The sequence below is a fragment of the Gouania willdenowi genome, chromosome 4, assembly GCF_900634775.1.
Source record: "Gouania willdenowi chromosome 4, fGouWil2.1, whole genome shotgun sequence".
In the NCBI taxonomy this organism is placed as follows: Eukaryota; Metazoa; Chordata; class Actinopteri; order Blenniiformes; family Gobiesocidae; genus Gouania; species Gouania willdenowi.
The window spans coordinates 6711436-6738288 of NC_041047.1; the positions used below are offsets into that span (position 1 = coordinate 6711436).

At 36.7% G+C, this 26853-nt stretch overlaps 2 protein-coding genes across 3 annotated transcripts in view; one reads left to right on the top strand and one right to left on the bottom strand.

The window, feature by feature from the left end:
* Positions 1–978: 978 nt before the first annotated feature.
* On the top strand, positions 979–8737 carry kng1 (kininogen 1). The gene is made up of 8 exons (XM_028443896.1): positions 979–1067; positions 1870–2022; positions 3493–3603; positions 3705–3780; positions 4529–4698; positions 5772–5882; positions 6845–6943; positions 8444–8737. The coding sequence occupies exons 1-8, from the start codon at positions 1002–1004 to the stop codon at positions 8735–8737; spliced, it is 1080 nt and encodes a 359-aa protein (XP_028299697.1). The 5' UTR covers positions 979–1001.
* A 5545-nt stretch (positions 8738–14282) lies between these two features.
* Positions 14283–26853, bottom strand: part of LOC114461561 (phosphatidylinositol 4,5-bisphosphate 3-kinase catalytic subunit alpha isoform-like) — a 64157-nt gene continuing 51586 nt past the window's right edge. For both annotated transcript variants that reach the window (XM_028443742.1, XM_028443741.1), the window contains 11 exons: positions 25873–26037; positions 24231–24334; positions 23985–24156; positions 22979–23085; positions 22141–22262; positions 21048–21126; positions 20768–20938; positions 20517–20634; positions 19261–19412; positions 18251–18413; positions 14283–16733 (listed from right to left, as the gene is read on the bottom strand). In XM_028443742.1, coding sequence (XP_028299543.1) covers positions 16626–16733; positions 18251–18413; positions 19261–19412; positions 20517–20634; positions 20768–20938; positions 21048–21126; positions 22141–22262; positions 22979–23085; positions 23985–24156; positions 24231–24334; positions 25873–26037 — 1461 coding nt within the window. In that variant the 3' untranslated portion in view covers positions 14283–16625. The remainder of the gene's footprint in view (positions 16734–18250; positions 18414–19260; positions 19413–20516; positions 20635–20767; positions 20939–21047; positions 21127–22140; positions 22263–22978; positions 23086–23984; positions 24157–24230; positions 24335–25872; positions 26038–26853) is intronic.

Genomic DNA, 26853 nt, shown 5'->3' on the forward strand with positions numbered 1-26853 from the left:
TGACTATGTGATGTCTGTGTAGCACGTTTAGCCTCTGTCATGGACGAGCAGTGAGGAAATCAGGCGGAGGCTGAAGGTCGGTGAGGCCAAAGTACCAAATACAACAAGCACACACACAGAGGACCCCCAAAATGTGCAGCGTGAGGGTGTCAGTGTTATTAAATCCTCTCAACCAGGGGTTTCAAACTCATTTTAGTTCAGGGGCCAAATATGGACCAGTTTGATCTTAATTGGGCCACAGATTTTAGGTGGGTAAAAAAAAAAATTTTAACATCAATTGTGCCCTAGTTTTTAATATCAGTCCCTGACAGATCTTCACTTCAAAATACATTTTGTAAGATTTGTGGAACAATTCAGAGTTCTTTCCACAATTTCCAATTAAAAATGATGTGACAGTCATGTGATCAATTCAAAGGAAAACTGCAAGCCCCTAAAAATATAGTAGAGTTTTATTAAATTGGTGAATTTGATCTACAACTGGATTATCTGTTAATTTACACAATCATTCATGTTTTCTCTGTCATTTTTACTGTCTCCTACAGGCTGAATTGGATGCTCTAAAGGGCTGGATTTGGCCCCCGGGCCTTGAGTTTGACACTGGTGCTCTAAACCAATGGGTTGTTTGTTTAAATGTTTGTGTTTATCTGTTTCCAATGGAAGGGAGTTGAACTTTCAGTCTGTCTTTGACTCTGAAACTGTGGTGTTGACTCGGCGAGTAGGAGTGCAAACGAACTAGCAAACATTGACTCTCCTTTCACCAACTGAGAGCCAGTGTGTGTGTGTGTGTGTGTGTGTGGGTGTGTGTCCTCTTTAACCTCCTGTCCCCTGCTGATGTGTCTCTCTGCATGTCGATGTCCCCACGATTTCCAACAGCAGTTTGAGGAGATCTTTGCTCCAAACATCAAAAGTTCTTTCTCGAAAAGAACAAAACCTGTTTCCGTGGGAGGAGAAGCTTCTTTTTTTCTGGCCTAAAGCAGAAGAGCTGAACATCCATCAGGACGATGAGAAGTGGAGTTGGGCTGTGTGTGTTGGGCCTGCTGTGCCTCCACAGCTCATCATTCGGGCAGGTGAGCGCTGCAGGAACACACTGTGTAATAATCCCAGACACACACACACACATACATGCACAATGTGATTAACAGAGGTGATGGAGAACATTAGAAAAGCTTAAAAAACATGTCAGGAGACCAAATTTCCTGGAAAAATGTTGCCTGAATAGAATATACACAAAAGGACAACAATTATTCACAAAAGTAACTGAAATTATACAAAACATCAACGGAAATACACAAAAGAACAACAAAAATACAGAAAAGGACAACAGTTATACATAAAAGTAACTGAAATTATACAACGGGAACACAAAACGTCAACAAATATTCACAAAAAAACTAAAAAGTTTACAAAACATCATCAAAAATGCAGAGATAACTCCAAGAACAAACAAAACAACAATAATACACAAAAAACAATCAAAAGGATGACAAAAATACACAACACAAGAACAATTTTTCACAAAATTAACTGAAAATTACACACACACAAAAAAGACTATGGAAATACAAGAAAGAACAACAATTATTCACAAAAGTAACTGAAATTATACAAAATGAACACAAAAAAACACAACATGACAGCAAATATACACCAAAAACAACCAAAAAGATTTATTATGAAATATCTGTTCCCTGTTAGTTCAATACATTTGAAAATATGTTATTTGTCAGTATTATTTGGGGGGCGATGGGTTAAGGTGGGGCTAGATAAGTTCACCTTTGTTCAAAGTGGGAAATACCCCAAAAAAGTTTCAGAACCACTGATTTAAAGCATTCCTGTTCCTGACACTGAGAGTTTCCTCTTTCTGTGCAGGAGACAGTGGAGATCCACCCTGGGGTCCTGATCTTCTGTGATGACCCATCAGTGGAGAGAGCGGTCCACAGCGCTGTGCACAAGTTCAACCAGATGATGGTGACTGGAAACAAGCTGGCGCTCTATCAGATACTGACAGCCACTAAGGTACAGTGACTGCCAGGATTAACAGCAGCACGCTGCTTATCGTTGTTTCAACACAAGTCTCATTCAAATCCAATAAACCTTTTCACCGTCGTGACTTTGGACCTTAACAGTTCTGGTTTGATAGTGGAATTAACTCCTAACAGGTGATGGTTGAGCAAACAGGCCCCAAAACGTACCCAAAAAGTATGGTTTAAAACATTTTCAGTTTCGGTGATTGCACAGGGCTTAAAATTCATCATCTTTAAACAAAACTATGAGATTTTAGGGTCTTGAGTGTTTCTCTGTGTAGGTTTCAGTTCTCAACGTCAACAGACACTCTCCACTGCTTGTACATGGAAATGTTTTGTGCTCCGTAGGTCGAGGGTTTGATTCCCACCTTTGATTCTTCATGATCATGTTTTAGTTTTTGCTTTTTTGCTTGACTATTAGGGCTGTGTTCGAAATGTCACACTAATGTATTACTCATACTAAGTCTGACGTCAAAATTAGTATATAGTGTGTTCACATTAGATCGTATGAAAAGATTACGCACACAAGAACTACCCAGATGTATACTTTACAGGGAATTTTTTTAAGTATGCACGGTTTGTACAGTACACTAGTCAATCGCCCCATGATGCATTGCGACTGTGGAACGTAAAATCGTCCTGGGTCCAAGCTAGAAATCAAACATCACCTTTTCAAAACAAAAGCATCTCTTCTTGTCTTCCATTAGTTTTTAACACTTTTGTAAATAGGGCTTTAAGTTTTGTCAATTGCACAATGGAGGGTCTCCGAAAATGTGTTTCTGTGAGTTTTATGAATCAAAAGGAACAAATGTTGATATTCTACTTTGTCACTTTCTCACTTAAAATCTTTTCAGAATTTTTAAAGGTGGAGAATTAATGAAGATATTTAGCCTCAGTGTGGTTCAGGTTTTTGTCGTTGTAGGTTCAAAATGCATCCTGGGAAACTTGGAAGTATACTTCAGTGGGAACGGTCACCCTCTTAATCATCCTAACCATACTTAGAGTAGACAGTATATACTCATTGAGTTTATAGTGAGTAGTACGCTAGTATGTCATTTTAAACAGTTTAAGGCTGTTGCAGTGCAGTAGTCTATGAAGAACTATGGTGGGTGTAGACCTCTTTAAGTCTGCTCTGATTGGCTCCCTGATGTAGACAAAGGGGCAGCAGAGGATGACGCATACTAGAAACATCCAACACCAACAACCAATCAATCTCTAAATCAACGATTTTGTGTTGCGTCAAAAATGTGGCGATAAAACGAGAGGAACTGAAGCTGTGTGATGATTACAGCTGAATTCTGAGAAAACAAGCCGTGACCCTTTAACCTTGGGTACACAGTGACCAGTGTGTGTGTGTGTATGTGTGTGTGTGTGTGTGTGTGTGTGTGTGTGTGTGTGTGTGTGTGTGTGTGTGTGTGTGTGTGTGTGTGTTTGTGTGTGTGTGTGTGTGTGTGTTTTGCAGGCAGAGAATGGCTCCGACTCGACTTACTCACTGGAGTTCACCAGCAGAAGCAGCGACTGTCCGACAGGAAGCAGCAAACCATGGACAGACTGCGATTACCTTCCATCCAGACACAAGGTGACACTCAGTGAAGTCATAATAATCCAACCATGTGCCTACAACAATGTTTAGAGCTGACAAACCCAACGCAACGTTATTTTCTCCTGCTGTTCCTCCAGAAAGCCATTCTGTGCAACGCCACTGTCCTCATGACTGAGACAAACGCCGAAACTCAACAGGTGCACTGTAATATTGGTATGAGCTCACCGTTACACCATTTAACACTTCAACACATGCTAAACTATCGTCATGCTGCTCTCTGCACAAATACGTTACCTCCTTCTTTGTCTCACCAACAACTAACTTAGGGGAAAAAAAACTATGGGGCGCCGAATGTAAAAACTTTACTACTATTTTTTTTTTATAGCCAACATATTTTGAACATTTAGCTAATTTTTCTTTCATTTGAGAAAGAAATTCATGCAAAGCATCATGTTCTAATCTATATCATTGTTAAAAATGTGTTCACATGAAAAATAAATCCAAATGTAAATGTTAAATCAAAATGTAAACGTTAAATCTAAATCGAAATGTTCAATCGAAATGTAAATGTTCAATCCAAATGTAAATGTTCAATCCAAAAGTAATTGTTAAATCTAAATTCAAATGTTAAATCCAAATTTAAATGTTAAATGTAGATGTAAATCTGAATGTTAAATGTAAATCTAAATGTTAAATATAAATCTAAATGTTAAATGTATATCTAAACCTAAATGTTAAATATAAATGTTAATTCAAAATATAAATTTAAAATCTAAATCTAAATGTGAAATTGGTTGCCAAGTGTAAAGCTAAATGTTTAGAAATTATGCAAAAGTGGGCAGGTCAGCGCCTGTAAATCCCAAAATTATTTCCTCCATCAAAATTGGCCCTTATCTGCTTCCGTAATATTTCCTTTGTTTATTTTGTTTGGCAACTAATCACTTTTCTCCCTCTTCTGCAGAGGATCACATCACAACAGAGCGAGCTTCCTGTATGGGCTGCCCCGAGCCAATCGACGAGAACTCAGAGGACCTCAAAGTTCCCGTTTCTGTCTCCATCGCCAAGTTTAACTCCATGTCAGACTCCACCCACCTGTTCACACTGCACGAGGTTGGCTACGCCACCAGACAGGTACAGAGCCCGGTCACTGAACATGAGAGCAAGAAAAACACAATGCAAATCATTATATCAATTATATCAGTAGAACCCACCATCACCAATCATATTCCCATGCAACTGCCAAGATGTGGAGACAGGAGCCAGGAGGCAGGAATGATTTTCAAAAACAATGTCCATTTAATGAAAAAAATCTGCAAAACCCTGACCAAGAATTCCACTTCATAAACCAAGACTAACAGGAAGCAGACACAACCGGAGAGGAAGCAGCGCACAATGAGCTGAAAAAGACGGTGTGAAATAAACAGAACGGTTCCACTTTGGTGGCCATTTTACCAGGGGCTAACAGCAGCAGCTAGCTTCTGCCTATGTAAATAATCAAATAAACTATCAAATCCATTACATTACAGAAGCATTGTGTGAATATATAAATAATAATAATATAATAATAATATATATATATATATATCAACACCCTGTAAAGTCTTTTATTTGATTTATTTATTTTGGTTCTTTTTTTGTTTTGTTTTTGGAAACATATTTTGAACTAAATTTACAAAGGCATACACAAAATTTATTTATACATATAATATTTACAATTTGTTGAATAGCAAGTAATATTTAAAATATAAATTTCAGCATAATATCTCCTTTTTTCACATTGACAAAAATGATCTTAAAATTAATATATTCAAATTTACAATGACAATTTGAGCAATTTAAACAATGAGTATTTGAAATTGTGCCCTTTGACCTTCTTCGCAGGAACATTCATATCCCAGAGTACTAGTATTTATTTTATTCTTTTTTTAGTTTTCTTCTTCTTTTATTTCCTAAATAATAAAAATAAAATAGTTCTATTGCATCATAACATTGTTATGTTTGGAAATAAATTGGCTAGATATTAATTTGATTTATTCAAACAAGTGATGTATTAGCAGGCTGGAAAACAGGTCCTGGACAAACAGTGTGACACTACTGATAGAAAATAGACAGATTGCTGTATTAAACTCATGGAAACCTGAATGAAGAGGAGAAAGCTTGTATTTATTTATTGCTGCACTAACCGTGTCCATGTCCTCCTTCAGGTAGTCGCAGGTTTCCGGTTCAATTTCCAGTTTGACATGAAGAAAACCGTCTGTTCCAAAGCTGAACACAAAGACCTGAACGAGCTGTGCGTCGCTGATGAGGAGAACCTGGTGAGGAGGAAACAACATCATGTGATGGTTTACGGAGAGCAGTGATTGGCTCCTTCTCAGATCTTCTGCAGATCCTGTTGATGACATAAATGCATACAGGACTGCTGCCCTCCAGGAAATAATTGAGAGTTTGACACACGATAGCCACCATTGTAATTGTCGAGTTAATATTTTGTATTTTTATATTTTATTATTAATGTTATTTTCTAAAATTGCATATACAGTATTGATTTTTTTATGTATTCCAAAATAGCACAGCTTGTAAAGTATATTGTTTTAAATAATGCAACATACTTGAGATGAGCCAAAATGATTGTTTAAATACATTTCATTACTCGCACTAGTCTGGTCTGTTAGCGGATGAATTGTGCAAATTTGTCTACAAGCATGACATTTGGCACACTTATAGCGTTTGATCTAATTAATTCAAATCTGCTGGGAGTCGGAGCCAATTCTCTATGGGGTCCCTATATTGGACAATTCAAAATGACTAGCCAACCAAAAGTTACATATTTAAAATTAAAAACACTTTTCTAAGGTTTCAGACCTCAGGGATTCTAAATATGTTCAATGTTAAATATTCACACGTGCCAGTCAAGGTTACTGTAAAATAGATATCATATTTAGAATCCCTGAGGTCCAAAACCTTATGAAAGTGTTTTTAAATTTTATTTGTGTGACTTTTGGTTAGCTAGTAAATAGAAAAAACAATTTTTGGGTGGACGCCATTTTGAATTGTCCAATATAGGCACCCCATTGAGAATTGGCCCCAGCTCCCTGCAGATTTGAATTCATTTGGTAAAAAACTATGAATGTGCCAAATGTCATGCTTGTAGACAAAACCCCCTAACAGACATATTTTTTAAGTTTCCTTATAATTAGTTTTTATACACTGCTGCATCCTGGGAAATGAAACGAACTAATTTATAATTAATTTTGTTTGTTGTCCATTTGTGTTGCAGGAGTTTGCAAACTGTTTTTCTACAGTGGACACGGCTCCATGGAGACTTGAGACCCCCGCGGTTCAGATCCAGTGTGAAGCGGGTCCTCTGCCTCCAAGGGTGAGTTCATAACATAACATGCAAAATAGACACAATTATAAATATTTACAACAGTATTTGGACACACCGGTCTGGGCCGGGCCCCTTATCTTTAGTAAAATCTTTAGCTTTAGCACCGTGGTTCCCAATCCTGGGTCGCAGATTGGTCCGCTTTTACACTCCCATCTCCTTCACCTAACTGCATTTGATTAGACTCAGCCGCACTGTCCGACATTCGCGAAAAGAAAGTAGGAAGCTCGTCCACGACAAAGTGTTGTGGACGAATGCTTTAGCATACCAAGACGTTTCATACAATTTTATGCTTTGTAGAAACAGATTAGGGAAGGCCCGGCCCCTTTGTTATTCTAATGTTATAATATCTTTCCAAAACGGTATAAAATTGTGCTGTGGGGAAATATATACTATTTCCTAGGGCGCGAAGCCAGCAACACAAAGACATGCTTGGAGGATTTTGGAGCGGCCTGCACGGAGCTCTGACCTCAACCCTGTCAAGCAGCTTTGGGATGAACTGGAACAGAGAAAGTTGTCAAAAAAATACATCTATGTATGTATTTATGTTGCCATTTGGGGGTTTTGTTGTCCTTTTGCATGTTCTTAGTGTTGTTTTGTGCCTTTTAGGTATACTTTTTTGTACATAATTTGTTCTGGTTTTGTGGTAATTATGTGCATTTAAGGTGTCGTTATGTGTGTTTCTAGCGTTGTTTTATGTGGTTTCTTTTGTGGGCCCAGGTCTTCTCATCCAACATCAGTGCCTGACCTCATAAATGCTCTACAAAATGAATGGGCACAAATTCCCACAGAATTCCGCGTAATAATTCCAGCAAAGAACACACCAAAGCGATCAGCAGATGCCTCTGAGAAAGCCTGGCAGTTGACAGTCGAATCATGTCAGGAGAACAAATTAAATTTCCTGAAAAACAGTTGTCTGAATAAATGAAACCTTAAAGGTCCAGTATTATGCTATTTAACCCCAACAAGATAATATTTGAGGTTTATTTTTCCAAACTTTCCTGTTTTCCAGAGTTTTAGCCCTCTGAAAAGTCTAAAAACGGGCTGTTTTGGGGCCTACTTATGCATATTCATGAGTGGGCGTGTCTGTAGACGCTGAATTCATGCCTCGTTCTTGCGAGGGAGATCAGTGATCACTAAAGAAATTTTCTTTTTTACACAATGTGGAATAACAAGGGAGGGAGGAAACAGAACTTTTTCAACTTTGGCCCTCTGAATGTAGCAAACCCATTATAAAGTGAATTTTTCATAATACTGCCCCTTTATCATTATTCAAAAGACAAAAATACCTTGCTGGAAAAATCTCAGTTTCAAGTATAAAGTTCAAGTAACAATAAAGGTTTTGTAATAAATGTTAGCCTGTATTACAATCAGGGTTAATGGTATGGTTAGGTGTTGACATGTGATGTGTTAGCGTTCGGTTCTGAACGAGATCAAAGTTCTGGTGAAGTCTGTCTAACCATGTCAGTCTCTTCTCTTCTCTCTCAGCAGGCTTCGGCCAAACGACGTCCCCCTGGTTTCACCCCTCTCAGGGCCATGCCGCACTCCTCACCTTCGCCTCCGACCTCTGCACCCCCCACCCAGCCTGCAGTCAAGGAAGAGTCATCCGAGGAGGACATCTCAGGATCCAAAGTCCCCCCATCCCCTCACCCCTTCCACTGTCCGTCCAAACCCTGGAAACCTTTCCATCCTCTCCTTTCTGTTCCCACTAAGTCTCCCACAGAGGCCCCCACCGCTCAGCCTCCAGCAGAAGGCACCTTCAGCGACACAGACCTGCTGTCATAAGCTTCATAACTAAATAAAACACCAGGGCCTGGTTTTTCAGCTCGAATTCTGGATATTAGATTGGAGCAAATCTTGAAAATGTGATTTTTCAAAAGAAAACACCGTACATCACGTATTCCAATCTTGATTTTGATCTGGATCAAACCTTTAGTTTGGGACTGTCCAAACTGTTTAGTAGGATTGGGATCACTTTGATCCAAATAATCATAATCTGGATTAAATTGATCCCATCAGAAGGATGGATTCAGTGTGGATTTCAGGCCTAAAATGTAATGAAACTTTAAAAGTGTATCAAATAATCCTATATTTGGATCATGTAGTATAGCCTAAAAGGTATTCAATTTGTTGATCCTGAAAAGTTTCTATTTGGATCTGATTGATTTAATCTGATGTTGCTTTGGAAAAACGGGGCTAAAAAGTAAGATGGATTACGTGATCATGGATTGCAAAAAATAAAAAGGATTACCAAATCCAAATCATTTTTATCCGGAATAAACCGTTTGAAAAACCGGGCCCAGTTATTTCACGTGATGATTTTTTTTTTCTTTTTTCTGAGTGGCTCTGGTCCTGAAATCTAGTTAGAGGGAAATGAGTTTTTGGAACAACTTTGAGCCTTTGTGCATTTGCAATGAAATGCTGACAGACGTCTGTGTTAAATGTTGTTAGCCTTGAAACGTCACAAAATGACCTTCTGTGAGGTTTTTATGCATGATTCTGCACCGAATCACACATGAAATATGTAGTATACAAATAGAAAGTCAAGCTTTTGGTTCAACTTCAGTTCAATTCATCACGGAAGCAGCAGAATCGCAGTGATATGAACAAACATAATATAGACTTACCTGCATTTTTAATGGTCTTCTTGGATCTGCAGCATCTATATTTTACCAGACAGAAGCTCATTCTGATTCCTGATGAAGAACTTAGATTGTCGCACTAAAATAGTTACAACACAAACAAAACAACACATAGGATACAAACCAATAGAAGAAAAGGTAACATTACAGATTGACTACAAACAAAATGACAACAAAAACACACAAAATGACAGAAAAATAAAGAAAACAACAACAAAGATACAATGTGACCTCAAAAATTTACAAATCAACAACAAAAACACACCTTTTTTCCCCTTGTGTTAATGCTCTGATTGGTCATTATTCACGTGGCCCTCAGATCAGATACAATCACATGCCTGTGCCCCCCGCTGTGATAGGGTAGCCCAATCCCTGTTATAGAGGATTGGAAAAAATTTCATACCTAATCAAGCCAAATTTCATAAAGATCGGTCAAGAATTACGAACTGAAATTTTGCAGATGATGAGAAGACAAAGATGGCGTATCACTCTCTTCATAGTCTGTCACAGAAACACAAGTAGTCACAGTAAGAATGAAGTATTATGTCTTTGAATTCTGTTACAAAACTCCAAATCCCAAAATGCAAAGTGTTGAACTTTTCTGAAGTTTGGTCATGTGACCATTTCATAAACAAACAATTATTTTTGGTGGAGTCCGAAACAAATTTGCAAGCAGCAGTTTTAACCATGAATATTTGAGTACATTTTTCTGTTTTTCATATGAAATACCTTTGATTTATTGATCTATGAGGCCAGCATTACGACTTTATCAGTGTTGTAATAAATGTTAGTTATCGTCCCCAGCAGCTTTATGATAAACACCAACTTATTGAATTGTTACAATGGAAATTTGAAAAAGTTTGCCGATTGTAAAGTTGCGCATTCTAAAATAAACACCAACGTTTTGCAACATTTAGCAACAGACTACTTTCATAAAATGCACTTTTTTTAACATTGCTTTTGACCAGATTTACAGCAAAAATTTGTGAAATTTGTGATTTTTTTTCTCGGAAAAATATAATGCAAATGTTAAATCTACATTCATATTAACATTTAGACTTAGATTTAACATTTACATTTAGCATTGACATGTTTTCACAAGAAAATGTAACACATTTCACAAATATTGCTGTAAATCTGGTCAAAAGTAACATAATAAAATTCACACACGTTTCCAAACATGGTTTATTGCTAAACGTTGCAAAAAGTTACTGTTTATTTTAGCATGCGCAACTTTACAAGTGGCGCCCCATAAAAGGTTGCCCAGATTGTTGATAGGAGTTTTCAAATCTGGCCTATTTGGGAAATAATATAGCCATATTTTAATTTGCCCCTCAATTAAAATGAGTTTGACACTCATGGTTCATTATTACGACTCAAGCCGTGCATCAAAACAGTAACTTCAGTTTTTAATGAAACTACTATAAAGTGAGCTTCAGAAAGCAAGAGCAAACAGACATGTGACTCTTAACAAATTTATTTGTACATTCTCACAGAAACAGCCTTTGATCAGGCTACAAACCTTCACTCAGTCTAGTGAGGCCAAACTAAAAATACTGTAATCATTATTTAATTAAAAAAGATATCTGAGGGCACGCTCGGGTTGGAGGAGATTTTCCAAAATACGACGAGGAGTAAAATTAAGGCATCAATTCTACAGATTACGCACAAAGTAAAATGTGGATTTATCAAGAGTAAGTGAATAGATGGTCACCCTCCCTCGCTCATGCAGTGAGAAACAATGTCACGTTGTACATTCATTTGTACTGAGTTTAGGTCAGACAGCATAGAAACACATCAGTCACAGAACACATTAAAACCTACACATCCTTCAGGTTTCTTTCCTCTGGTGACCATTTTGATAATGGGGCACTGATTGTAAAGTTGTGCATGCTAAAATAAATCTCAAAATTTAGCAACAAACCATGTTTAAAAAAATGTATGTGAATTTTTGACCAAATTTACAGCAATACTTGTGAAATTGGTGATGTTCTTTTCTCATAAAAATATGTCAACGTTAAATCTAAATATTTATTCTCAATGTTACATTTAAATATACATGTTAAATATAAATGCTAATTATTAAATATAAATCTTAAATCTGAATCTGTTCCGTCTATCATTCCATCCATGAGCTTTTATTTTGGTACTTCCGGTGAATTTGCGTGTTAGCTAAATATTTAGTTTCACCCGTGACATTTAGATTTAAAATTTAGTTCAAGCAAGATTAATTTGGTCTAATCAAAGGTGATCAGTAGAACTCCTCTGATGAAGACGTTGACAGTCGAAACATGTCAGGAGGTCAAGGTGGATTTCCTGAAGAACAGTTGTCTGAATAAATGAAACCTTAGCATACTATCCAACATTTATATTTAGTATTTATATCTAAAAGGAACATTTAAAATTTAGCATTTATATCTAAATGTAACATTTAAATGTATCATTTAGTTTTAATATTTAACATTTACATTTAGATTTAACAGTTAGTTTCAATATGTAACATTTATTTTGAATATTTAACATTTAGATTTAGATTTAACATTGACATATTTTTACAAGAAAAGTAAATATCACAAATATTGCTAAAAATCTGGTCAAAAGAAATCATCACCTTAATTTGAAAGCACAGCTAATTGGTAAGTTTTAGCCTTAAGCTACTATTAATTGGCACAACTTCCTGTTTTAGGTAGCACGGTTAAAGTAAGCGGCTTAAAAATTATAAACAGCCTCTTGAACTTTGAAGGGAAATATTTTCTCTTTTAATTACAAAACAAAATTGACAAAACTTGTTTGTCAAACGTTAATGTTTAGGAGACGTAGGTAAATTGAATTACTTTATTTTGGTAATACGTTTTCCCTATTTCTAAACCAGGAAGCCAATTTAAGGAAAATGATCAAAATAAGAAGATTGTTTTAGTCATAACTCTGGTAAAAACTTTAATTTAACATTAAAGACAGTTTACACTGATACTAAACTACTGTAACTAGATTACATTCCGTATAATGTAAAAAAAAAAAAAAAAAAAAAAACCCAAAAAACAACAAGTCAATTCACATATGGGCGGTTTGGCAACAACATACAATAAAATTCATAATATCCTGTCATTAATGAGCCATGAAACAAATAAAACCTTCAGTTTAAATTAAAAAAAAAAACATCAACAGTGCAATAATGTGTTTAGAGACCCTGATCTTTGTAGGAGAAACATTTCTTTCTTCATTGTGAAACGCACGACTGTGGCAGCACTTACATTCAAAACTGGCATGAAAACAAGCTGATGATGACAAAGTTGAAGCGTTGCTCACGTACAGCGCGGCACACGTTTAAATTATGGCCGTCAGTGTTAATTTTGACTGCAAAATTTTGATTTTGATGGATTTCGTCCCATGTGACAAAATTATTGTTCAGTTTTTAATTAGTGGACAAAAATATAAATATATTTTGATAACAATTTTGTCAACAAGCATTTCTTTTCAATTAGTCATAGACTGTGTTCGAAATGGCATACCAACGTACTACACACTACATAGTCAATGAGTATATACTGTCTAGTATATACTATTAGTATGATTAGGATGATGACCGTTCCCGCTGAAGTATAATTCACTTTCCCAAGATGCATTTGGAATCTACAATGTTAAAAACCTGAAGCACACTGAGGCTAAATATCTCTGTTGATTCTCCATCTTTGAAAGTTCTGAAAACATTTTAAGTGAGAAAGTGACAAAGAAGAATATCAACATGTGCTCATTTGATCCATAAAACTCTCACAAAACACATTTCATGCCGACATTTTGGTTATTTTTTGTGATTGTGCTACTGACAAAATTTCCGATTAACTACAAAACAAGAACCCTATTTACAAAAACGTTAAAAAAAATTAATGGAAAACAGGATGAGATGCTTTTGTTTTGAAAAGGGGATGTTTGATTTGTAGCTTGAAGCTGGTTCCAGGATGATTTTACGTTCTGCTCGCAATGCATCTTGGGTCGGTTGAGTGTGAGTAGTGTGCCCACCGTGCACACTTAAAAAATGTCCCGACATAGTTTACATCAGGGTATTTCCCGCATACTCAAATTTTCCATACTAATGTGAATGCACTACATACTCATTTTGACGTCAGACGTAGTATGAGTAGTACGTTAGTATGTGATTTGGAACGCAGCCCTTGTCTAGTTGTCACTTGAAAAAATGTCATCGACAAAAATTACGGCGATTTTTAGTCGGCAAAATTAACACTGATGGCTGTTCAAGTAAAAACTATTCACTTATATATATATATATATTTAAAAAACATCTTTACAAATGATGCAAATCAAACATTTTTCTGGTTTGTCAACACAAACCAACCAGTGGATGGAGCAACAAAGGTTTACAAAGCATTGAAAGATACAATCCTTTAGTGTTTCACACATGTTGGTGTTTTCATCGGAGCCGGCCAATGAAAATGAAGCACTGCGACCTGCACAGATTCCCACCCACACACACACACACGGTTTCAGATGATACACGAGCGAGGATATTAAAGGACTACAGGTTTGTCACATCATAGAAAAGGTCATCACAGTAAGTGTACATACATATGGCGTGTACGTCACACACTCACACACAGGAGGATACATGCATACTAGGCTAGTTTGTTTCTTACAGGGTCCTTCGGGACAAAAAAGGCATTGAGAACTAGGAGTTTTTTTTTGTTTTTTTTAGTGCATAACCAACTTTTTTTCCCAGCTGTCATTAAAATGCTCGACTGCTTTACACGCAATAGCAGCAGCACATTTTCCAGCCTGATTTGGCAGCTTTGGGAAAAAAACGGTGGGAGCAGGAAGAATAAAGCAGGACGGTGCACGACGTAGTGTAGTGGCAGATACAAAGATGGTGACGTGTGAAAACATAGAAAAAAAAGAGAATCTCTTCTTTTGAAGTGACACCTTTATAGGATTATCATAAAATGGTTTATTTGATTGTTCTTCCTCAAAAAACTAGTGATTATTCTTCTTCTTCCGTTTATAAAAAGTGGGTATGAACCAGAAACTGATAAAGGCATTGGTTAAATCGTGCTGCTTCTATGGATTAAATATGTGATGAATGACTAGAGTTTGTGTTGATTTATAATACAAATCTGAGTCATTTGACGCTGAATTTAAAACGACAACAAAAACAACTGCATATGAAAAAATATATATGTATAAAAAATGGCTTCACAAAATTAAATACTGACAGTTTAGTTAAAGGTGGAAAAGTTTAAAAAATAATGATAAAAGACACAGTGCTGAGAAGATTCCTCAATTCCTTTGATTAAATAATTTACTTTAATCTTCAATGTATATATTTTTTCCTTAAATATTCTATTACTACAGCCCAGAGACAGTTTAAATCCATAATTTCCTAAAGTGCTCATATTTTTTCACCGCATACTGTCATCCTATAGTTCTTTTCTCAGATCCTGTTTTGTCACTTAGTTTTAAATGTGTGGTATGCGTATGTAGGGCTGGGCAATATGAACCAACTAAGGGTGTCCCAATCCGTTATTAATATGAATATTGGTTTGAAATCAGTAAAAAAGTAAAAAATAATAATTAATTGAATCTACAAGAAAACATTTGTATTTATTTTATTCAATTGTAGAATATTATTAAGTTTTAGGATAAAATGTCTGTAATCCATTGGTTAATAATGTTTTAGTAATATCACGATTAAAAACTTTTCCAGCATTCCACAATACAAAATAAGTCATAAAAGTAGGTACAATTCATGCTGATATCGCATCAAATGTTTAAGGCTGTAAAATCAGTATCATATTTATTTATTTATTTTAATAAATAAAAATGGCAATGACAATATAAAGATGTCGCGCCACTTTTGCGGGACAGCACGTGTGAGTGAGTTCTACAGCGTAGACTGTTTTGGACAGATGTGACGCTCTTGGAAAGAAGTGACTCCTACATCTATTATTTTAGTACAAAATAAGCTTTAAAATCAAACTATATTGATATAAATCACATTGTCTAACTGTATATCACGTGTGAGAAACTGTATCGATATATTGCCCAGCCCTAGCTACACGTCTGTGTTTAGTTTTGCAACACCAAACAAATGAGTTCTATTGAGCTACACGAGAAACAAATAAATCACTGATGAGGTCAAACTAAACAATTAAATTAAAAGGTGATTTTTTTTCCCCTTCCTATATTTATCTAAACTAAACCACACGCATTGAGAAATTAAAAGTCACATTAAAGTTGAATATTACTGTGGTATTTCAAAGTGCTGCTTTTGATGGAGAGGCATCATCACCCTGAAGAGTCTAAAGTTGCATCCCTGTCGTTCCTGGAGGTGGAGAAGCAGGACATGGAGGCTGTGGGAGACTTGAATGCAGTTCATGACTGTGGATCTCATTTCTCCACATTAAACAATCTCCACAGAGTTAAAAAACATAGTAAATGTTGACACAAAATAATCTCAGAGGGGCAACATCACCACGAAGACGGTGGAAGACATCATAGAAGCTTCCAAACATCTGCGATATTGGAGTCAACCCTTTTCCTAAAACCATGGTAAATAATGCAAATACTTCCTAAAAGGTTTCAGAGCAGCTAGGCTAGGCTAGGCTAGGCTAGGCTAGGCTAGAGCAGCAGTGCAAAACAGAAGAGCAGCAAGATGGACTTACTGGACGTTGTGGCTACATTTATAACTCAGGAGCTCCGTTTTCTTCACACTGCTGGTTTTTTTCCTTCAGGAGTAGTAGAACGAGTCTTGGGGGGTTTTTTGAGGGCGAAAAAGAGGCACGGAGGAATCAGTAGACACAAACGAATACGAGCCACATCTGAAGAAAAACGCTTTCACATCGACCCTGACATGAGGAGAGAGCAAAAATACTGCGACGGCTTCATCGGAAAATGCAAACAGGAGCGTCATTTAAGAAGAAGAAGAAGAAGAAAAAGCCAAACGCTAACAGTTAGCTGTCGGCTGTTAGACGGGACATTCCTTGGAACGCCAAGACTGGTTGTTTTGTGACGGTGTGCAAGGATCAGTTTAGTGCATGCTGTCGAATTGTGTGGAATATCCAGTCCATCTTAGTAGTCCATCCTCCATGGTGAGCATCGTTCATCTGCTTCATAAAGTAATCCAAAGCTTCCTGGAAAAGAATAAGCATGACAAGAATGTTGTTTTAGCAAACGCAAGGTTATTTAAATATGGTCAGGTTATGACCACACATTTTTTTGACAAATACAACAATAAATGGTAAATGGACTTGATTTATATAGCGCTTTATCACCACACTGAAGCAGTCTCAAAGCGCTTTACATATCAGCTCATTCACCCAATCACTCTCACATTCACACACCAGTGGGACAGGACTGCCATGCAAGGCACTAGTCGACCACTGGGAGCAACTTAGGGTTCAGTGTCTTGCCCAAGGACACTTCGACACATAGTCAGGTACTGGGATCGAACCCCCAACCTCTCGATCAGAAGACGACCCTCTACCACCTGAGCCACGGTCGCCCTATACCACACATACAAAACCGCTTTTCCACTCCTGCAATAGTATTTAATAATCACATTGTCATTGTAGAGATGGAAAATGAGAATAAATAAAAACAAGACCCCCCGCCCCAAATAAACAAACAAACAAAAACAAAAATGGAACTAAGAAGAAGACTTTCATGAGTAGGGTGATCATATTTTGATTACCAAAAAAAGAGTCACACTTGGGCCGAACTCGGCACACTGAGTGTTTTCTTTAATCTACCTTAGTTGTAATGGCAAAATACAATATAGAAGATAATAAGTTGTTGTCAATGAGGTTTCAAAATACATTTCTCTCTTTTTAACAGACTTAAAAAAAATCTGAAAACATTGCATCTGTCCATGAAAAAGTCAGTTTTCGTGTTTTTCTTCTCTTTATGTTTACTTTTGTTGTCATTTTCTGTAATTTTGTGTATTGCTGTTGTCGTTTTGTTCATTTTTGTAGTAGTTTTGTGTGTTGCTGGGGTATTTTCTTTGTTTTTATCTTGTCTTTTACTGTATTTTACTTCTTAAAATCTCTCAATCATTGAAACAATGAGAAGCATCTCCTCGTACAACTTAAAACTATAACAAAACCCTCAAGGCTGTAGTAACAGTAAATAATCATTAATATACACTTCAATAAATAACTATGACTTTAACTTCCTATACAATAAGTTTTTCCCATTCCTCCTTTGTTTTCTAATTCCTCTCTGAACCGTCCATTGATGTTTTATCATTGCGGAGGGTTTTCCTGTTGAAATTAAATCCCCCGGTATTTGGTCTCTTTTAGTCTCTCTCTTCTCTCTGCTTCGCTCTTCATCAAAACAAAGCAGCGTCTTTAATGATTCCATGACGTGTGAGTAAACTTACTGAAATGAACCATATTGGCTGTAAAAAGCAACTCCTTATATTTCAGAAACTGGTGGAATTTCTCTGAAAGAGCAAATATTAGCAGAGTTACTGTAATTTAAATGAAAGTGTTCCCAAGATGCGTTCAGGGTCCCTGGGAAACCCGGTCATTTTCATCCATTTATAAAATACGTCGGGACATGTCCGGGTAAAACCGGACGTATTGTCCCGGGCTGGAGGTTAATTCTCGCGGGAAATAAATCAATGTGATGAGAATTAGGGCCCACTCACCTGTTCACTTTTCTCCAGTGCTAAAGTCTTTCTGATGTAAGCGATGTCATCAAAGGACTGCAGCTCTGGCATGCCGGAGCCCAGCATCATAGAGAACAGGTTGATGAAGAGGTTGGCGTGCTGCCGGATGGCCAGGTAAGCTTTGTAGCACATTTCCTGGAACCTGGAGGAAGGTTAGTGCGTCATTAATGCAAAGAACAAGTGAAGTAATCAAACAAAATCTGTGTTTCAACATCATTTAAATGTCGGTACGAAAGAAGATCAGTCCTGAGTCGTGGAAATCTGATGTCTTGTTTTAAATAATGGGTGGGATTAACAAGAAATTGTAACACTGAAGCTGCTCCATGTAAAAGTGATTAAAAAACTAATTAATAATTAAACTTATTATTATTATTTGTTGTCGTCGTTGTTTTGTGGATCAAATCTGGTTATGCCATTCACTTAACTCCAACTGGTTTTATCGTTCCAAGAGTAGTGTAGACTTTTCCATTTTAAAGCTGCAGTATGTACGAAAGAAAATCCATGCTAACTATTATCATATTGTAATAAATATTGTGTATATTATATACCGGTCAATATTATCAAATATATTATCATATTGTGATGCCCACATATAGAAGGATAAATACATGTGTTTGAGGCAACAAGTTGATATAAATGACACATTTCTGACATGAATTAGTAACTAGATGATTGGCCTAAAGGTGAATAATAATAAAGTGTAATCATGTGCTTAATCACAAACCACTTGCACTTTTTTATGTACAGATACGTTACATCAGGCACACTTTTGATAAGTTAAATCATCAAATATTTCCCAATTATTGCATTGTAATTCTTAAATGAGATTTTAAAAAAATCCCATAAAATAAAATGTTCTTATTCATTCAATATGAGCTATTTATTGTGTTTCTCTGGTTCCATTAAATTGGTATTTCTTTATAAACCTTAGGAGTTTGTTTGAAATTTGGGCTCATGACCATGAAAAATATTTAGCAAAAAAACAGCACCTCTCAAACTCTTTGGTCTTGGCACACTCTGGGGATCCCTTGCTGATGACGATGAGGAAGTCTTGGGTCAGCACGAAGGGAACCCGCTCTCGCTTGTAGCCAAACTTTTTCTTTTTGTGATCCAGGAAATGACCAAAGTCGATGTGAAACAACTGAACGGAACAGAGAGAAGACGAGTCAAACCTGTAATACTGTCAGGATAAGCAGGTGCTGAAAAGACGACTTGAATCCTCCAGTATTAGCCAGTATTGACTTTAAACGTCAAGTAAATTAATTATGTTTTATAGACATTTTATGGAAAACTAACAAAATAATGTATCTTTCCAAAAGGGAAATGAATAAATGAGCTGCAGTAGATGAGCTAACTTTTTAAACAGTCTAAATTTGCGTCTGATTAATTCAGTGGTTCTCAAACTTTTTTGAGTATTGAGATGAACTTTCCAGCCCCACCATTGTCCCCCAAATAATCCTGACAAATGACATATTTTCAAATTTATTGAAATAACGGGTAACAAGTAACATCATATTTGATAATGAATCAAAAATGAATTACCTGTATAAAAAAAACAAACAAATGTAAGCATGCAGTAGTCAAAAATATAGGAAATAACTAAACATTCATTAAAATCTGTGTCAGAAAGTTAAGGAAAAAAAAAAATGAAATTCAGTGCATGTATGAAATTAACTAACAGGGAACATGTAGCATCATGTTTCATAATAAATCAAAACTCAAAAACTAAAATAAACCAATTACCTGCATAAAAAACAAATGAAAAAGTGCAGTAGTCAAAAATGTAAAAAATAACAAAACAAAGTGTTTAAAATTTGTGCCATAAGGAAAATAAAAAAAAGGAAATACATTTTTTAAGTCAGCTATTGAAAGTTTGTTTATTTTTTCGCCCTTCTTCACATGCAGATGTAAATCTTTATTTATGCACTTCAGTTCAATGTTACATTTTGTTCCTGGTTCATCTAATGCAGTATAATAATTTAAAACTCTTGATTTCTGCTACTTTTTTAGACTTAATCACTTTCCTTGTGTGTAGGGTTTTGTTTTGTTTTCATAATATTTATTGTCAATGAAGAAAAGCATTTAAGAACATTGGCATAAAATTGAAAATGTCCTTTTTGTTGCAGTCCACCTGTCGTACCTCCTTTCCCCACCAGGGGGATGCACCACGCACTTTGAAAAGCCCTGGATTAATTTGATACTGGACTTGCTGGGCTGGCATAAGACCACTGTGCACTTCACCCACCTGTCCGTCATCTTTGACCATGATGTTGCTGTTGTGTCTGTCTCCAATCCCGAGGATAAATGTAGCTACGCAGTAGCCAGCGCAGGATCTCGTGAACAGATCTACAGCCATGTCGTACCTACACAAACACAAACACAAACAAGCAGAGCATGAAACATTAAATAAAGTTTAAAAGTGAACATCTTCTCAGAGACGTAGATAACGCTAATCTTCCTCTATAACTACAGATATAAGTGGAGGTAGGAACGCACATCTCTCCCTTGTTCTTGTCCTTGAGCCACTGATGCAGAGTGTTGGAGTTGAACTGCAGCGCTCCTTTCAAGCCTCCTTTGCACTGAATCTGCATGATTGTGTGAGAGCTGCGAACCACTTCGATGAGACCAACGCAGTCTCCCAGTGACAGGCAGCCGTAGGGCAGCATGCTACAGACACACAAACATAGACGCACGACCCCGTGTGTTAAGACAAGAAAAGATTCAAGTGTCGAAAAATGAAAAGACACTGATGAAAATGGAGAAAGGGTGCAGATACCGAAGATCCAGGCCCTGATTCTGCCAAATGTTCTCCATGATTTTAATAATCTGCAACGTCAACATGTCCTGTCGTAGATCTATAACACAAAAACACACACAGTAGTTTATTATTTCCAGATATATGTGTGTAAATACAAGACTTAAAAACTGATATTAGTTCACTTTGATGACTTAAACCAGAAATGAGCAACTTTTATCACATTGGAGGTCACAAAACTGTGATTGACATTCAGGTCAGCATTTAGTAATGAACAATCTGAGCATCAACACAAGAAAGAACAAATGGTATTGTCCTTATTTCTGTTGTTTTGTGTGTTTTTCTTGGCATTTAGTATGTATTTGTTATTTTAGTCATTTTGTGTATTTAAAAAAAAATAAATGTTTTTATAGATTTTTCTGATATTATTGTAGCTGTTAGTGTACTTGTGCTTTTGTGTATTTTCCTGTAATTTGCAAGTATTTTGGAGCCTTTTAATGTATTTTTTTTTAATTTTGTGTATTTCAATTATGTGTTCTGTAATTTTGTATGTTTTTGAAGTCATTTATGTTTAAATCGGTTTTGTACTGTGTTCTGTTTTAGTATATGTTTGCCAATTGTTTTGTGTAGTTTTGTCATTTTGTACATTTATGATGGGGCTGCTGAAAATTAGACTAAGGGCCGCATGTGGCCCCCGAGCTACCAGTTGTCCATGAGCAAGCAGGTGAGAGAAAAGCTCTTTATATGAAAACAATGAAGAAAAAGAAACAAAAGAAACAATTATGTAGAAGCAAATAAAAGAAAACAAAGTTAAAAGTAGGCTGAGAACCTCCTTTACTGAAAAAACCGGATGGCATTAAAATTGTCTTTATCATTGCAAATCCAAACACTTTAGGTCAATTGTCTATAAATTGAGAGGATGTGTGATTGTGATAGTCTCTGTATGTTAGTTCTGTAGTGACAGAACCCTGTGATTCTGCTCAAATCATTTGATATTTGTCTTTAAAAAGATGTAAAAACCTTCTCTTTGATTTCTCAGTGTCGTTTATACTTCCTTATTAGAGAAAAAACATTAAAGAAGGGTTTAACAGACACATGCAGGCTAATCTCATACCATCTCCATTTTTGAAAATGATCTCGTTGTTCTGAAAGAGCAGCTCGGACATGATGTCGGGATTTTCCCAGTTTAACCACAGCGGCCTCTTTGCAGATGACATGATCCTGCACTCATCAAACCTGTGCATGAAACACAATAAATACAGGTTTTTAACCACAGTCATTTTTATTGTTTAAATTATTAGTAGTAATAATAATAATACGTTTTATTTAAAAGCACTTTCCAAGAAACTCAAAGACACTTTACAGGTTAAAACTACAATAGCAAATACAGCAATGAAAACAAAGAAATTGTTGTTTATTGGGATCCCCATTAGCTTCCACCGTAGTGGTCGCTAATCTACCTGGGGTCCCTAATTAAAAGCAGCAAAATATTTACACCAAATGTACAAAAGCCAAAACTGAAAAAAATACAAATACAAAAACGGTAATAGAACAATACATGTCTGTACATGCACAACAGGGTTTTTACTGTTTTTTTTTATATACATCAAATTTGTTGAGTTTCTCAGTTTTTTTAGGCAGTTTATTCTATAGTTGAGATTATCTAAACGAGACAGACTTTTGCGGAAATTTTGTTTTAGGCCGATTAATGACCAAATCATGACTAGAAGCACACCTCGAAGAATGTAAGTGTGTTTGGTTTAAACTTTACATCTAATATTTTCAACAATGAAGCTGGCTTAGCGCTCAGGATTAATTTCTTTAAAAATAATAGTCGTCGTATTGTATTTTGTCTTGTAGCATAAGCCAAGAAAAGGTACAATTCATTTCTTTAACATTAGTAAAGTAAGGACACTTTAATCCACTTTCCATCATTCTCCGAGGTTTCTCACCTGAGGTTTCCCAGCTGGTGTGCAGGGTTGAGAGGAGATGTGAAGTTTTGCAGGGCATCCATGTAGTCTGGTCTCTTCATCTGGTCCACGAGAAACCGCATCTGGACCTCCACGAAGGACACAAGCACGACAACGATGTGACAAACGTGCTGAGGATTCCTTTTTAAAGGTCCCATATCAAGCATTTTTCACCCGACTTCATTTGTTCAAAGAACCCCAAAATCATAGTATTTGAGGTTTATTTTCCCAAATTCGGATGTTTTCCAGGGTTTTAGCCTCTAAAAAGTGACTTTCTGACCAACGGGCTGTTTGCTGCCTGCTTATGCATATTCATGAGTGGGCGTGTCTATACACTGACTTGCCTGCGAGGCTCCTACATGATATGAAAGTAATTTTCTCTTGCTATTCACACACTGTTGTCATTGTTTTCAGCCAAAAAACTGCACACTACAGTAAAACACATGGATATTTAAGCGGCTATTGTGTGAGTCCGTCTCCGTGTGTTCATCCAGCAGCAGTCAGCCGCTTCACACACTCACCGGAGTTTGAAGCTGCTAATTCACTTTCTTCTCCTCCTCATCTTTATCAAATACAGCAATAGTGCATTTAAGGTGATAATCATTTGTTTATCACCTCAAACGTTGCGTCACATTGGGTCACAAACACATCAGATCAAGTCAAAGGCGATACGATGAATGCTCCCTGGGTGCCTACACTGCAGTGTTCACCGTGGAGGCGTGGCACCGGCAGCAGGCACTTCCTGGAGGGGGCGGTTCAGAATGCTAATGACATCACTAGCATTTGAACCGCTCGTTTTTCAGAAGAGGGCAGAGAAGCAGCTCAGAGAGCAGGGTTATTGAGAGTTTCTCAGAGATGCAGGAAGGAAGCCCAATAATACTTTGGGGGTGTTTTTGATAAGGAATTAACATTGTAACAAGGTTAAAAGATGAAAAAAGTTGATTTGCATGATATAGAACCTTTAAAGGCCTAACAAAGTGTTGTTTACCTTCTGAGTCTCATCCTTCTTCTCCTGTTTGAGAATGTCTGTGAGGTTGATGAGCTTCTCCATGGCCTCCACCTGCCTGCTCAGGTGTTTCAGGTACATCCCACAAGCCCTGCAGTAAGCCTCCAACAGTAGCCCAAACCTCTGGCTCACCGTTTTATTGTGCATTTCGGACCTGTGAGGAAAAGTGGGAGAGGGAGTTAAGTAACACACAAGACAAAAAACAAATCGAGACAAAAGTCGACTCACTTGAGATGCCAGAAGAAAAAGTGCCCTATTCTCTGATTGGTCAGGGCCTTTTTGAGCAGAAAACGGGCCAAAGGGTTGTCAAGATACTGCTCGTATTTTAGCACCTTGAACAGAAAAGGGAACTGAAAGTTTGAGAACTGCTGCTCGACAACATCCACTTAACCTTTCTATTTATCCTCAAATATGACTAACACATTTCACCCTTGGTCAACAATTTTCTGAAAATAATTCAGATTGACCCCAAGACACTTTTTATTTGTTGAATACATAAATAATCCCTTGATAATGAAACTTTGACCTGTTCTCTAGTGCCACCGTCAGGACAAACTTTTAAATTAGAATTAATTTATCTTGAAAAGCTTTCATCCAAAATCTTCCCAAATTTACAGACAACATTGAACCCCATTGGTTGTGGTGATGATATGATCTTTCATGCAGCGCCACCATCAGGTCAAACTTTCAGTTTTAGTGTTAGTGTATCTTGAAAATCTTTCCTCCAAAATCTTTTTTAATTTGAGGTGCACATTCATGACCCTCTATAAACATATTTATTTACTTATTTGTATCTCCTTTTTTGTAACATATTTGGGGTTATTCACAATTAAGTTTCACTCACTCATCCTCTTTTGTTATCCGGGCTTCAGAACGGCAGTAGCAGAGTTATTTTTTTGTGTGTTTTTTGTATGAGGGGTTTTACATTGTTTAAAAATTCACCCATTTGCGAAACATGAAATATAAGTTCTACTTTAGCAGGTGTGAGTAGTAGGTCGCACACACACACACACACACACACACAACCAATGCCCATGTATCAACTCTGCACCTGCAGGTGTGGGGATGAAAGCAGGTCACACGTGTCACACACACAGGCAGACACGTTTTACACAGCTAAAACACAAAAAAAACCAATGCGTGCAATATGTCTTCAGCACATTAAAAAAACATATCATTATGATAATTTTATGCTTAATCAATTGTAATGAAAACAATTGTTTTTTGAATGATAAACATTGAATGGGATCAAATTGACCCCGAGGGTAATATGAGGCTTAAATACAGACTGAGACATAACAAAGAAGCAGTTAAAAACAGGGACAAAAGCAAGGATTGTCAAAGACACACAGAGGCTGTTAAAAGAACTTCACAGCTCAAATGTGAGATTCTAATGCTTCGAGTTAAAGGCAGGGTAGGTAATTTTCGAAAACAACATAATGTTGAAAGTAGCATCCTCCGAACGCTGCGATTTTACCCGCCCCCTCCCCTCTCTGCTCCCTCTAAAGCCACGCCCCTCACTCACGAGTGCCAGTGCTCTAATAGAGGACCTAAGTTCATCGCTTGTATTGTGTAGAAACTACGTCATCTCATGTCTCATTCAGCGTTAAGTAAACACTAAACTTTGTTATTATATATGTTAAAAAAACGTGACACCGATTACGCGCTTTGAGTGTGGGCTCGTGCACACGAAGGTTTCAGAACAATAGGGAGACGTGGTTGGTTAATAAAAAACGAACCATCTTTTTTCATTGGTCAAAGTTTTTACAGGTTTACAGCTGCTATAAATGACGGATTATCTTTGTTCCTTTTTCAGAATACATAAGATCTTAATCTCTGTTTAAGTTGTTGTTATCCTTGTTTAATTTACCTGTACAAGCTGGATTAGGTACTGAGACAGCTTATCATCAGCCAGGTACTTGTCAAGGCAGCGTACAGCAAAGTGCCTGACCATAGGGTCGGGATAGTTGCAGTCCAGCAACTCCATGGCCTGTTCTGGACGAATCGATGGCCACTCTTTTAACAAGCAGTACATCTGAGAAACACAAGTGCCAACATTCAAGGAGAGAAGAATTAACACATATAGGCACTGTCAAGATCAGACATCTAATTATCTTGTGCATTTTGCTCTTAAATAAACAGGAAAAAAAAAAACCTTAAAGACTGAGCTCTACCGAGCGGTGAAAGCAATGGATTACAAGTACTCACTGTTTACTTAATACTTACTATAATTGAGTTGTTTTTATGTACGTATGTTTTAAAAGGAGTAAAGTAATTTGTTATACTTCTACACGCAACCGTTACTGAGAAAATTAATATTTTTTTGTTTTGAAATTATCAAAGGACAATGTGAAACTACAAAAAATTAAATGACCAGACAACAATCAAATACATCACATCAAACCCAACAAACCAGAATACGTGTCATGCACCGCGCCAAAACAGCATTGAATGCTGGTTATTTCAGCCTGGGAATTGATTTTATTTTGAATTTATTTAATTGGCATTATTTTATTTTTAACAAAGTTTTAAATGTGGTTGATATGGTCTCTTACTTTATAAGTTTATACATGAGATGTTTACTGTATGCAAGGGAACTGTGGCAAGATTTATTACCAAAAATAAACGTGGTGGAGAAAGTAACTAGTAACTTTTACTTTGAATACTATTTAATTGAGCCGGTGTACCAGATTCAAAACGCCACTCACTTTGTTCTTCTTCTTCTTGTTCTTCTTGTTGTGTACACTCGTTAAAATCGCTACTCCTCTGTTATTTGTGAACGGACTGGGCTGAAATTTGGTAGGTATAATCTATGAATGTGTACGCATTGACCTCGCATCGAGCCCAATTT